The sequence below is a fragment of the Gavia stellata genome, chromosome 5 (genome assembly GCF_030936135.1).
Source record: "Gavia stellata isolate bGavSte3 chromosome 5, bGavSte3.hap2, whole genome shotgun sequence".
In the NCBI taxonomy this organism is placed as follows: domain Eukaryota; kingdom Metazoa; phylum Chordata; class Aves; order Gaviiformes; family Gaviidae; genus Gavia; species Gavia stellata.
Genome location: NC_082598.1, coordinates 14,144,938 through 14,158,557, shown reverse-complemented (window position 1 = coordinate 14,158,557; position 13,620 = coordinate 14,144,938). Strand labels below are relative to the sequence as shown.

Below are 13,620 nucleotides of genomic sequence, written 5' to 3'. Positions count from 1 at the left end.
AGTCCTTTAGCCAATAGATTGCATTGGGTCCACTAAGGTAAGGCTTTGCCTTGCTCAGACCAATATTATTTTTCATGTCTTCATCGTGCTCTTCAGAAACGACTCTGTTCACCTCAATCACTAAGCCTTTGGGAGGACAGCAGAGCTGAATCACCCAGCTTTCATTCTCCTGGTAGAATGGAATAATTGCCTTCCCACACTCATGCTCAGAAGTAAAATCTTACTGAATCAGGAAATTTGAAATATTTATATGAATTTACTGCAGTTTTAACAAATTAGACATTATTCAAGAGATACTAGGGACAAATTGTCAGAATAGCAGTTGTGTTTCCTGATCCACATTTGGGATGGAGCATGCAAATTCTCATCCTTTGAGCCATGCAAACCTTCTGTCATTATCAGAATGAAACATTTGGCATTACATTTGAAAGATGCTGAAAGGTGAGATGGGTGCCCGAAAGGGAAGAGTAGCTCACTCAGTCGGACAATTTTGAAGTCTGTCTCCCCAGTCGGTTGTTTCTCAAGCGTGCAGAGCTGTTTGCCCTGGTAGGCACCGTGACCCCAGGGACACATGTGGAAGCTTAGCTCAGGGCCCTAAAAACAGTGACTTTTTAACATCAGATTGTTCTGATTCAAATCACATAAAATTATTAATTGGCTTTTCTTCTGTTTGCTGGTAGTAAAAAGCCATTTTCAATTACTTGCTAAGAAAATACATGATAGGGCTTTCTACTGTTGCACCTCATGGAAACTTACTTCTGTGTTCAGCATGTGTGAAAGTTCAAAGTCTGCTCTGTGAGAACTAACTGATGGTACAAAACAATATTCTAGACTAATGTAAAGTGGAATGATTTCCTTGGAATAAGAACGTATATGTATGAAGTGTTAGAGTGTATTTTTTTGCTTTAGGTTAATCAAAACTAAACAAGCTCTGCAATATGTGATTCTTTTTTAATCCACATGCATTTGGCAATTCAGGGGAAAAAACAAACTCAAAAAGAAAGATCTTTCAGTCACCAGAATCAGCAGACAAAGATGATTCTCAGGAAAATATTCAAGAGCACCCTGGACTGACTTCTGGCTTATGCAGGTACAGTAAAGGCTAAAAAAATGGCATGTGAAAAACTATTTATAAAAAGCAGTACAAAATCTACTTCATAAGCAGCTGTATCAATCAAACCCAAAATACAATGCCTACGCTAGCTGAGTTTCTTCCTTAATACTTCTCAAATGTACTTGACCTTTTTTTTCCTCATGTTCTTTTTTAAATTTAGGAAAATGATCTAAGTTTGGTTGTCTGAGCTATGTATTTTATAAATAACTTTAATTTTAGGTAGAGAAATGAGAAATACTGTTTCCAAATTTCCTTTAATTAGTTTTTTTAAAACCTGAGTCACAGACCCCATAAATCAGCACAGACAAGTGAATCCAGTGGAACTAGGCTGATATGTAGCAACCAAAATATGGTCTGTGGTATTTAGGCTTTCAGCTTCCACCTTTATTTCAGGAACAAAGGCAAGCGCCAGTCTTTGGCTGATGAGGGTAGCAGCTCTAACAATGATTTTCTTGATAGATGTTTCAGTTGGCTTATGCTGGGGTGCTAACTAGTGGAGAAGAAATGGCTACAAACCTGAAAGATGCCAGCTGATTACTACAGGCAGATCAAACCAGCCAGCTGGTCGCTGGGGCTTGATATATTGAGCAGAGAAAATCCTGTTGACAGGCAAAGCAAACAGTTGGTTCTCAGGAGCCACAGGCCTTTGGGGAAAAGTATTTATCCCCTGAATGACCTCAGCCTGGGACTGACTTCAGGAGATGGCTCCTTTCCCTGATGGCATCAACCCTTTTCACACACTCCTTTCCCACAGCCAACAAGCCATACATGTGTAGGGAAGAGGGACTCACAAAGGAACGTTTATCTTTATGCAACTTTGTTTTGGCAGCCTCAACAGGGGCAGCTGAAACCAGGGAAGTGCAGAAGTTATAATTATATAGCAAGCGCCTTTCTTATCAAAATTAATTTAGTTTAAGAGAGAACTGTAGTATTTGAAAAACTCTGTCTGCAATTTTGTTTTATTTTTCTTGTTTCTTTCTTCCAGAGAGAGGTTACGGAGACTGAACTGAGGAAAAATTCAAAGATGCTAAAAAAAAAGAGGCAACAGGTAGTAAAAGCATTTATATGAGCTGTCTGAACACAGAGTACCAAACCATTCTTCTGGGGAATCTCAGCAGCTACAAATACTTACTGAGCTGCTTTACTGAGGAACAATGAAGAACATCTATATTAACCGAGAAATCTTCTTTAGCTACAAGACCAAGAATCAATCCCATGTTCCTTTAGCTATTAATAAAACATTCCCACTTGGTTTTGGTAAGGGGGAACAAGGAAGACTTTAATATAAGCTCTTCCAGATTGCTTGGGGAATGTGGAGGGGAGATAGTTTTAGATAGGAATATCTCTGAGGAAAGCGCACTGATAGCAGAACAGATCCACACTAGGCTGGTTTGCCCAGGTCGGTGCATCTCAGTGAGGTTTCGTTATAGTAGTGACGGTCCATTTGCTGTTGAGCCCTAAATGTGGTAGATCAGGTCTTAATATTTTGTGATTACTGGTTTGAACTAGCAAAAATAGATAGAAATGTAAAGAATATGTAAACAGACTTCAGATGGTATTGGTACGTCAAAAGATTAAATTTGGTCTCTCTTTTGTTATATTTTATTGCTTCCAAGGCTCTGTGTGCTTTTTTAAATTTGTACAAAGATTTTTATAAATTTATTTCTCTGTGTTTGTCTCAGATTTCAAATTACTGTTTTTCAGAAGAGTGAGAGAAAATTAGTTTACTGTTCCATTTTTTTATACTTCACTTTCTAGTCGTCTTCTTAAGTACGCTTTTTGTTTCCAATGTACTTTGTTGTGCTCATTACAATTCCTATGGGAATTCTTCTTGTTATGCAAAGCAGCTAGTTCTTACTGGCTGTACAGAGCACCTGTATTGTGTAATAAATTGTCCCACTTAAGCAGTCTTACAGCTTTCATTAAATGAAAATTTTCTGCCTTTTTAAAATGAACACACATTTTGCTGACAAAAAGGCTGTCCTTTGGTGCATGATGGAAAATACTACATCAGTTGTGCAATTTACTTCAGGCAAAAGTGCCGCTGCACAAATGACTTTACCAGGCGTGTTACACACAATTGTTAAATGCTTAATTTTCACTTTGATCATTGTAAAAAAATTTTTTTTTTCTAAATTGTACCACTTCAAGCATTTCATTCTGGTATTTCAATACTTGGGCTCTGTCATCTCTCTGCCTTCCTGATCTGTACATTTTAGTTGCTGCTTGTGCTGCTTTTTTTTAAACGGATGCAGCCTATTTACCTCTGTTTGAACAACTTGATTCTGCAGGGCACTCTGTATAGCTAGCAAGAAGGAAGCTTTTACTCTTCGAGCTGATGATGTTTTAAAGCATGCAGCGCAGCAGCAGCTCCCGTCACAGTTAGGATGCGGCATAATCCCCAAGCAGGGTCTCTAACCACCCGAGCCGGGTCTCCCCGGCTGCACTGTGACGCCTTTGGCTAGGCAGGGCTGGAATGGCTTTTGCTGTCCCTGAGAAAACGTGGAAAGGTTCAGATTGTCCCAAAAGCGGGGCTACAGTGCCCTCTCCCGGACAGCTAGCGGGCTTTCCGTCCCCTTGCTGCTGGAGGTGCCGGGCGGGCAGCGCCGGGAGGGAGCCGAGGGGGGTCCCCACCGCCCCGGCCGCGGGTGCGGGCACCGGCCGCCCGGCGCTGCGCCGCTCCGCCTGCCCGACATCCTGCGCCGGAGTTTCCACAAACAGGCGTTTCTTCTCTTTTCCCACCAAGTCGCCTTAGTTGCCTGGGAAAAACATCTGCTACTCTTGCCCCTGTTACGAACGTCTCAGTCTCCTTGAGTTACTCCATGGATCCACTGTGCTGTTTAAAGTCATGTGCACAGCATGGCACTTCCCATCACTCCCTGTGAAGAAGAGTTTCGTTTGACCAAGAAACAAGTGTAGCAAATGCCAATCTAAGCTTAGAATAGTTGCTTTTCAGTTAAGCACTGTTCAACTGTTATGTTGTTATGTTACTCAACTTTAATCATAGTAACAGTGAGTACCTGTATCCTGATGCTGAGGATCTCCCTTCCATCTCCTGACGTAGTCATTACAGAGTGGTTTGGGGTTTTTTTCCCTCTGGACCCTCAGTTCAGTTTAAATCCATGTGGCTGCTTATTTCTGAGCCAAGACAGAACAGTACCGAGACAGATTTTTTTCTTGATACTGTGAAATACTTCATCATCAGCCAAAAGGGCACGGCCTATTGGAATAGTCACAAGTCCCATGTCAGCACAGACATTCTAGTTACTCATCAGGAAGAAAAAATACTTTGCCATGAAACGGGTGAATCGCTGGAACAGGTAATTCAGCGAGAGTGCAGAACATCCATCCTTGGAGACTTTCAACTCTCAGCTGAACAATGTCCTGATCAACCTAACTTTGAAGTTAGCCCTGCTTTGAGTAGGAGGCTGGACTCCAGTTGGTACATCTTCCAAGATTTTACCTGGGTTTAAAAGCACCTTGGCAAATTCATAGCAGAAAAATTCACTGACAGCTACAAAGCTACTGCTGCTTCTCAAGAAATTACAAGGCACTGGAAATGAGGAAAACACTCAGAGGAATATTAGTATTATATGTTTGCTCTTTTCTTCTGGCTTCGCTTAAGCTTATGTTGTTGGCTACTGGAACCCAGAGTAGATGGTCATCTGACCTGGTCCAGTCTGTGTTTTTAGTTCTTAAAGATGAAGATCAGTATATTGCTAAAAGAAACATTTAATGGCTGGGACAGCTGTCAGTTTTGGTGCAGTCTTAGCATCATCGTTAACAGGCTTAGCAACAAACGCTAAAATTCAAACATACAACTGCATTGCTCCAGTAGCAGACAAACTGTAACGCAAGACAAACTGGTACAAACTGTCACTCAGGAAACAATCCATGGCTCCAGCCTTCTCTTCCACATCACTTGATTGACAAAGATAGTCCTCAGACTGGTCATAGGGACTAATTTTAAGGGGTCTGCAAATAGCAATAGGGAAGAGCCAGTTTTACATCATTAGGGCTATATCAGGTATCAAAAGGTCATAGCCCTGCTGCAAATTTTTAGACGCTTGATGAGTCAAAAAGCGTGAAAGTTTTGCACTGCTTTCTTCTTGTAGTTCGGGATAACAGCAGCTCCCCACCCACAAGCTCACAAATTTAACATCTCCCAGCTTGGTGTTTCTGCAAGGGTGCAAACTCAAGTACAGTTTCCTATTCTGCAGATGTATTCAGGATCACCAGCTAATCCACAATTTATTTACTGTTACTGTTTTAGTTTTTTAAGGACACGTTAGTGATGTAGGGGCAGGGGCATTGCTGTGAAATAGGCCTCCGGGTGGTAAGAGAAGCACCACTTGCCTTGCTTTGTTTAAACCCCCCCATGAGCAATGGCACGTGCCATCTCTCTGATGGTATGTCACAGTCACCATCCAAGTGAGGCATCCTTCACCTCACCTGGTGACCATGCAGTAAGGTACCTGTGCTCCAAAAAAATGCTGCTTAAATCACATCCAGGTAGTATTGCATGTCCAGAGTGGAGAGACCCAGGCACAGCACAGGATCCACGGGCTTCCTGCAGGCTGTCCCTCAGCAGCGGCATGGCAGCAGTGGTCAGGCTGCGGGGGCTTACGAACATCATGGGCATGCTGGCGTATTTCTCCTTGGAGAAATCATAGCAGAGTTAACATCAACCTGACAAGCACGGTCTTATTCACAGCAAAGCACTGAACCGTGAAGTGCCTCACAAATAACCACACATGTATTCATTCACAGACACTTCACTGTGAAAAAATAAATGCATGTTAACAACAGTGGACCTTGAGTACCTTGTAGGCAAAGAGTTCTCTGGTTTAGGATGTCATTTAGCATGTAGAAGTGGAATCTGTCAATACTAGTTACACCACAACCATTTCTGTCACCTCAAGCGTGACAAGCCTGGTAGAGTGAGTAGAAGTTTTACTTGGAGGTGAGCAACCATTGCTACTTGCACAAACACATGCAAGAAAGTCACTTAAGGAAATTGTAACCAGCAGTTCCAAAATTTTCACACTATGTCAAACTTGCCACAGTTTCACAAGCCAGCTTTATTTTTATTTTCAGGATTAGGTTACCAGAACTGTTGCTGGCTCTGCCAGCACTCATAGCAAATGGGTTGGAATAGGACAGTGGAGATGGAGACCTGGTGTCTCAAGGTTGCCTTACCTGCTAGGCTGTGGGTTATTCCAGGGCAGGTTGTCCTCAGGCTTCTCTGCTAGCATTACTTTACTTCATACAGAAAACCTAAACCACCAAGTGAGCAAGTTATTTTACTTCATATAAAATACCTGAACTGCCAAGTGAGCAAGCAAGCCTAGGGATGAGGGCACTCTCCAGGCAATAGGAAACATGAATTTCAATTCTTAGCAGCAGGGGTTGTTGATGAGAAACTTTTTCACTTATTTTGGGAGCAATCAATTCAGTTCACTTCAGGCTGAATGGCAGTGTTTCTTCACTGGTTCAACTCAAAGCCAAAGCAAGAAGAAAAGCTGGCTGTTCACACCAGCTCTGCTGCCAGGCTTTCAGACTAGGCTGACCGAAATGGAGTTTTCCAGGGTAGCAGTTCCTTTCCCAGGCAAGCTGGAGGTGATAGCATACCAGCTTCAGAATAGGCTGACAGGCTTCAGGTAGGCTACTTTACAAAACTTTTATGTCCCACATGCCCTGTGCCAACACAATTTATTGCTGCATGGAAAGGATGGACCAGTGCTAAGTGGTCAAGCATCCCAGCTAGGTAAAACCATAGCACCCCACCCTCCACCATAGTCCACTCTTCCCACATCTGCAACACCATCAGACAAGTAACAAGTAATAGAAAAGGTTTCCTTACACTGTTTGTGAGAGAAAGCATTTCCTTCACTCTTATAGAGAGAGAGAATTCCAAGTCGACTTTCCTCACCTTACCTGCAGCATGTCTTGTTCACGTCATGCCTAAACACTGTCCCGGTTCAGTGGGCAGAGAAAACCCGTATGAAGTCAAATATAGCTTAGGTCAAAATGGAGCACTGCATATTGGTTCTGTACTACGGATGAAGATGATGGCAATCAACTACCATTTCAAGCAAATCAGATGCAGACCTGAAGGTCTTGGGAGAAAGCTAATTTAGGTCTCATTTGGCCAAAACTGAGGCAGCTGCAATGTCAACAGTAAGTACATTTTTACTGTGAGCTCGATTTAATTAAGACAGATTATGGCATGCTATAGTATGCATATGCAGAAATTAGACATTTAACACCCTTTGTGATTTAAGGAGGTTCCTTCTTTCACATGATGTCAACCTAAAAGACAATTTCTCTTGAGTTTTTCCATTCTAATTTTTTAATCATTGAGCAACAGCACTGGAAAGCAGAGGAAGACGCTTACCCATCAATTAATTTCCTTTATTTCACAAGCTTTGAATTCAGAAATTGAACCACGACTAGTAGATCTTGATACGGTAGAGTAAGTAAAAATGCATGTGATTACAAAGGAAAAACTTTGTACAAAAAACTTTAAAAATCCGACGGCAACTTGGATTATCTGTAAGTACCAAAAATCTCATGCAGAAGGAGAGCACTACTGCCCAGGTGGAGAAATCCCTGCAGGGGTGGCAATGGCATTGGTATGTATAAATTATGGCTCTGTCTAAAATGGAAACAAGAAGGACACAGACTTGGAACATACTGAGTGGGAACAGACAGGTGCTACAGAGACCATTTGTCATTATGTGTCCCGATGATTTCCTGTGTCGAAGAGAAGTGCTTCTTGGGTTTATAATAAATTAAAGATGAAACAGAAGCTGCCTATACTACTCTACTGCATACTTTCAAGATGGCCATTTTCTTCCTTCATAAGTGTTTTTGGTGGTGTTTCTCAAATACGGACATTAATCTTGGCATTGCGTCTAGTCAATTGTTGGCAACGTGTTCTAAAGGGACTCACTCACAGAATGCAACTTGCATAAATAACTCAGTAACATGCATTAACTACTCTAATACAGCGAAAGGGTGCAAAGGAACCATCATTCAGTTACGAGACGAAGCTAAAACCTGTAGTCACTAAAGGGGCAATGGAAGCACCATGCTTTAAGGTGACTATGGCATGAAAGCACAATTGTGAGGCAAGTAGTTCCAAGCAAACACACCACACTATTATCACCTCTTCCTATACAAAAAAAAGAAAGACATTTCATTTTTTATTTCCATTAGTACCAAATAAAACTGTGGGTTCGATAACACAGATATTGAAGGGAACGGACATTATTCCCATGATCCTTCATCCTTGTGTTTCTGTCCATCATCATTTTTCAGCCAAGGCTGGTAATATTAGAGCGACCACCAGGAGGTGCCACGATGCGGTGGCCGGTACGACGTGGGTTATTGTCATCTATCTGAGCTCCTGCAACAACACAAAATCAGGAAACAAAGCTATGAAAAGGAAAAAAACATCGGCGGTGAGATTTTACCTGGCTACTTGCAGCTATGTGCCCCTCACGTCACCATCAGCTGGTTTCTCTTGAGCCAGACTCCTGACTGAAGGGCTAAACAGACCTTTAAGGCACATAGCTGTGCCTAGCTCCAGCTGTCTTCAATGCGAAGTGTAGGCTGAAATGTTTGAGATCAGCTTGATGCTCACCCCTCACGGGGAATGGTTTTCCACTGACTTGCAGAGCCCATGCAGGGATGACAGCCTACAGACTGGGTTTCCTTCATGAGATCAGACCCCAACAGAAAATATTACTGTTTTAACTAGAAAAAAACCCCAAAACATCTATGAGCAGAGTGGATTTTTCAAGCCTGTCTCACTGATTTATAATACCTGTCCCCACTGAGTCCATGGGTCAGCAGTACAGTAAATCTGATGTTAGTGATCATAAATCCATGAGGAAAGGAGCACTGACCTGATGTAAACTCGTACCTACTTCAAACTGCTTTTAAAAATGTTGAAAGGTTAAGCTTAAGGTGACAGCAAGCTTTCTGCCAGGCTAAATATTGTCTGATCACACTCAGCTTCCTAAAGGCAATGTAAGACTACCACAAAGCATAGGATCATTTTAAATGCTATGGTAGTCTCTGGTTCTGCTTAATTTCATATGAACACAGTAATGTGTGTTTGCCTGATTCAAATCAAATTCATACCACTGAGATGCCTTGGTAATACCCAGATCCAGCAGTGGACTGTGAACCCACACCTTCAGATGCTTATGAAAATCCCACTTATCAGTTATTATTATTTGAGGTCAAATTTCTAAGCACTTTTTTTGCTTTATATAGCTTTACATATCTGTATGTGCTCACCATGGCCCAAGTGTATGGCCAAAAATACACTTCAACTCACTAGAGGGGTTTTTAAAATATTTGCTCTCCTTGGGCTTTCTTCCAGAAGTTTCATTTAGTTTCTAAAGACAGGATGTGTCAGGGAGGAAAAGTCGACCATCGGGTCCCACAGGGGAGAAAATCCAGTGGCTTTCATAACATCATAAGGAGCCACTTATTTACCAATTGGGCTGTAGACTTTTGAAGGGTAAGGATTTGACACACTTGTAATTATCTTCAAATGACAAGAATTATTTCCAACAACCCCAAAGGATGATTTTCCAGTCTGTTTCTTACGTACCGTGGAAAATGTTTTGGGCACCAAGAGCAAAGAGGACGAGAAATACTCTAATCTGTGTCTGAATAGTTTCTGCACATGGTTTGCCAACCATGGACAAGGACAGTTGAGGTCTGCATGTCTGGCAGTTTCTGGTGATGCAGCAAGAAAGAAATCTGAGATGTCTGAGCCACCAGACCCAAGTCCCATCAGCTGTACATAGCACCAAGGGACATCAGTCACATCAATCAGAGACCTCAGCTAACTGTAATGGGCCAGGTAAATAATATGAAAAGACTGCATGCAGAGCAAAATTTAGATTGCAAACATTTTGAATATTTGGCAGTTTGTAAAATATTCCTAGGGAAAGAATGTATAAAAACATACACATACATACATATACCTATGTAAGTATATGCATGTAAGTGAGTATATATAATCCTTGCATATTTTATTAAAGAAGTAATCACAATTGAAATTTATCACCAATAATCTATACTCATGGCTTTAAAACATTTCTAATGAGTCAGGCTGACTTACCTGATAAGCTAAAATTGGATTGATGGAGGTTTCTGATTGGTGGGGGCTGGTTTTTGGCAGGAGAGGATTTAGTTGAGGGTGCAGGAGTTGCGTATTTTGGCGTAGCTGGGATTTCATACACAGGCCCATCATACATTCCTCTGGAGACTCCTTGCAGTCCTCCCACCTAGATCAACAGGAGAATAAAAATCCAGACACTGAATGCTCTGATAATGCTCCCTGCCCATATGCAGAGACCACTGAGCACAGAGCTATATTCTGCACTGGCCGAATTAAAACCACATCCATACTCTCAAAGCTATAGTCTGCTTTATATATAAAGGAAATTATAAAGCTTCCTCCCGCCATTTTTATATATATAAAAATTATAAGAGAGAGATCCTCATTAGGCTTCCTTCACAGTCAATGGGGAGAAATGGGATTCAAAAGAACAACAGGTCTGACCTAAGATGTTTATTTTAAGTAAGATCAGTCATCATCACCTCTTCTCTCTCCATTCAGAGGCTGTTCAGCAGGGTTCGTTCAGCTGCTGAATCCCACTTGGGTTGTTGCAAGACTGATACCCACTATACTGATTGCAGCAATTTCACTCCTACCTGTATTGTCTCTGCTTCTTCCCTTCAGCTATATTATTATCTTCATTAGAACTCATTGAAAAGTGGTGGCAATTTTTAAATTAAAATTTCAAAAGTTTACACTTCTTGTCATCAACTAGAAAAGGAATTATACGCTAGACTGTGGCATGGGACCTATCTTTCATTATTTGTCAATAGAGTGTCTTCCATTTGAGCTCTGATTTCAGTTTGAGGTCTCTAGATTTTATCCCTGTACAGTTCCTATAAGGACTATGAGAAAAGACAATCAAAACAGCCTCATTGGCCTTAAAATCACAGGAATCTAGGAAATAATATTTTTAAAAAACAGTTCAAATTTTCAGGAAGAGCCTGAACCCATTGAATTGCAGAATCCAAAGCTCATCAAAAAGATCAGAAATCTGTGGCTTACAAGATTATTGTTTCAGAGCCATTTCCCCAACAGGTTAACAGTGAAATTAAATTACCGTATAGGAAGGACACTATTCACAGGGGTTTGGTCCAGCTCTTACAGAAATCAATGCATTTTCCTTGCTTTTGGTGATGGGGACATCAGGCTTAGAAGAGCCACCATCTCACAGGCGGAGCCAAAACTAATGCCCAGAAGAGAGCAGCTGCTGATCACAGCAATAAATCCATCTTCCAGGGACCCACAAAGGCAGGAATTTATACTGCTATCCCTGCTCCAGGGATAAATTTATACTGCTATGCTGTGCCAGTTACAGCTTTGCAGCCCCTTGTTTGACATGTTTTTCCTATATTCCTTTGTTGTGCACTGACATATTCATATGGTGGCTGATATGACCGTCATTGGTTTTTTTTTTCTAAATCTTTCCAATCGATAAAATTCGATAGTGGGAAAAGAAACACGGACATGAATCTGCTCTCCTGTCCTCTCGGCAGACAGCAGAGGGAGCTGCCACAGCAAAAATATCAGTCCCTTTCTTCATCCTTTCACAGACCTTTCCTAAGTATCTAAAACCACAGAATCATTAAGGTTGGAAGAGACCTGTAAGATTATCAAGTCCAACTATCAACCCCACACCACCATGGCCATTAAACCATGTCCCGAAGTGCCACGTCTACACATTTTTTTGAACACCTCCAGTGATCAAAGGTCTTTCCCAAAACCCAGGCCCACTTGCAAGAGGCAGGTTACTTAGCCCAGTTACTTTTGTGCAAACTCCTGGTATAAGACACCACTCTCTGGTATTTGTTTTTCAAGTGTTGTTTTCAGTATTTAAATGACAGCGTCACTAATTTATATAGCACTCCCATGCGCTAAACCCTTGAGAGGCGAGTGTGAAGAGAAGGCCCATGTCATCTAGGTGGATAATGTAAAAAAGTGCAATAGTGATTGGTATTTTGCAAAACTTTTGCAGATGCATTTGATTTTTACAGTGCCTTTTCTCCATAGAAATGCAGAACTTTTGTATCCCACAACTTGATGGAATTTGTATAACAAATGAGGAAAGATAAAAACTATCAACCTGCTCGTAGACTTAATTTCAGCTGCCATCCTCACAGGCTATGATACATGCTTGGTTGAAGAAAATATGAGGTTTAGTGAATTTGTCTTGTTACCTGTCCTCACACAGTGACTTCCTTGCTCAGTGCCAAGAAGCGATTTCCAAATAACCCCAAACTACTGCCAAGCCAATTAGTTTTCAACAGAGGAGCACTGATACAATCCAAAACTAGAAGCGACCCAGTCTTAATCTTGGTCATTTCCCAAGCTCTTTATTAAACACAAGAGAAAAGCTTTCTGAGCTGTGAATGCTGCTAATATTCAGCACAGCAAATGCACCAACAACAGTTCAGAGGTGCCAAACATAATGAGAATCTCTGGCTTGCATGCTTTTCTTCTCTGCAGTGTGGTAGTTCTGTATGCAAAGCTCAGTAACAATTTAAAATTCTGTTTTTCTTCTGGCTAACCCTCCTCCCAAAGAAGCTTTATCTTTTTCCTGAATTTTAACTAAAAGTAAATTCTATCACTATTCCATCTCCCTTCAAAAGCTTGCACATAAGGCAGTTATGCCCAACTGGCAATTATATGCTCTACCCACTAAAGCTCATGGTGTTAATTAAGTTGCATCAGTTCACACTTTAAGAGGAACCCGTTTTGTGGACGTTTTTTGAACAAGTCACATATAGTCCATATGATATGGACTCATATTAGCACAATAATAACAAAAAACATGCTACTGTGGTTCCAAGAGGGTATGGCTAGAAAGAAGATTAAATAGTACCCAACATTACCTTATTCCTGATTTTGATGCGCTGGTAAAGATATTCAGGGAAAGGTTTGCGAGGGATGAAGCGGCCCATTCCCTTATTTACGTGCAGATTTCCATCTTCAAACACAATCTTCCCTTGGCTTATGACCACAAGTGGGGCACCATGGCACTCCATTCCTTCAAAGATGTTGTACTCAACGGCCTGAGGATCAACCAACATATTCATTGCAAGTTTGGTACAAGATCTCTTTCAGTTAGTGACTTATAATCTGTATTTGTAGTCAACTGCCATTAAGAGGTGTATAAAATTGTTTTGTCTGAAGGAAAAGCAATGCATTTCGATATGAAATTATTTTAAAGAATCTCTCTGATCAGACTTTCCTGGACCAGACTTCTCCTTTCCATTTCTCACTTTCCATCAAGGCTTTATCACATTTGTTTTTCAGGACTTTACATATTTATCCAGAGCCTCTAGAAGTATGATAGCCTTACTAAGAAGGAAAATTGTGACTCAGCTGCCGGATACCCAGA

The 13,620-nt window shown here is 41.2% G+C and overlaps 2 protein-coding genes across 2 annotated transcripts in view; one reads left to right on the top strand and one right to left on the bottom strand.

Moving 5' to 3' along the window:
• Nucleotides 1-2,714, top strand: part of EVC (EvC ciliary complex subunit 1) — a 58,340-nt gene extending 55,626 nt beyond the window's left edge. Inside the window, exons 20-21 of the mRNA XM_059817711.1 lie at nt 979-1,090; nt 2,102-2,714. Of these exons, the coding sequence (XP_059673694.1) occupies nt 979-1,090; nt 2,102-2,183 (194 nt within the window). The 3' untranslated portion in view covers nt 2,184-2,714. The remainder of the gene's footprint in view (nt 1-978; nt 1,091-2,101) is intronic.
• Nucleotides 2,715-8,433: 5,719 nt separating this feature from the next.
• The window catches only part of CRMP1 (collapsin response mediator protein 1), a 50,855-nt gene continuing 45,668 nt past the window's right edge, over nt 8,434-13,620 (bottom strand). Inside the window, exons 12-14 of the mRNA XM_059817448.1 lie at nt 13,112-13,291; nt 10,260-10,425; nt 8,434-8,525 (exon numbers count right to left, since the gene is read on the bottom strand). Coding sequence (XP_059673431.1) covers nt 8,434-8,525; nt 10,260-10,425; nt 13,112-13,291 — 438 coding nt within the window. The remainder of the gene's footprint in view (nt 8,526-10,259; nt 10,426-13,111; nt 13,292-13,620) is intronic.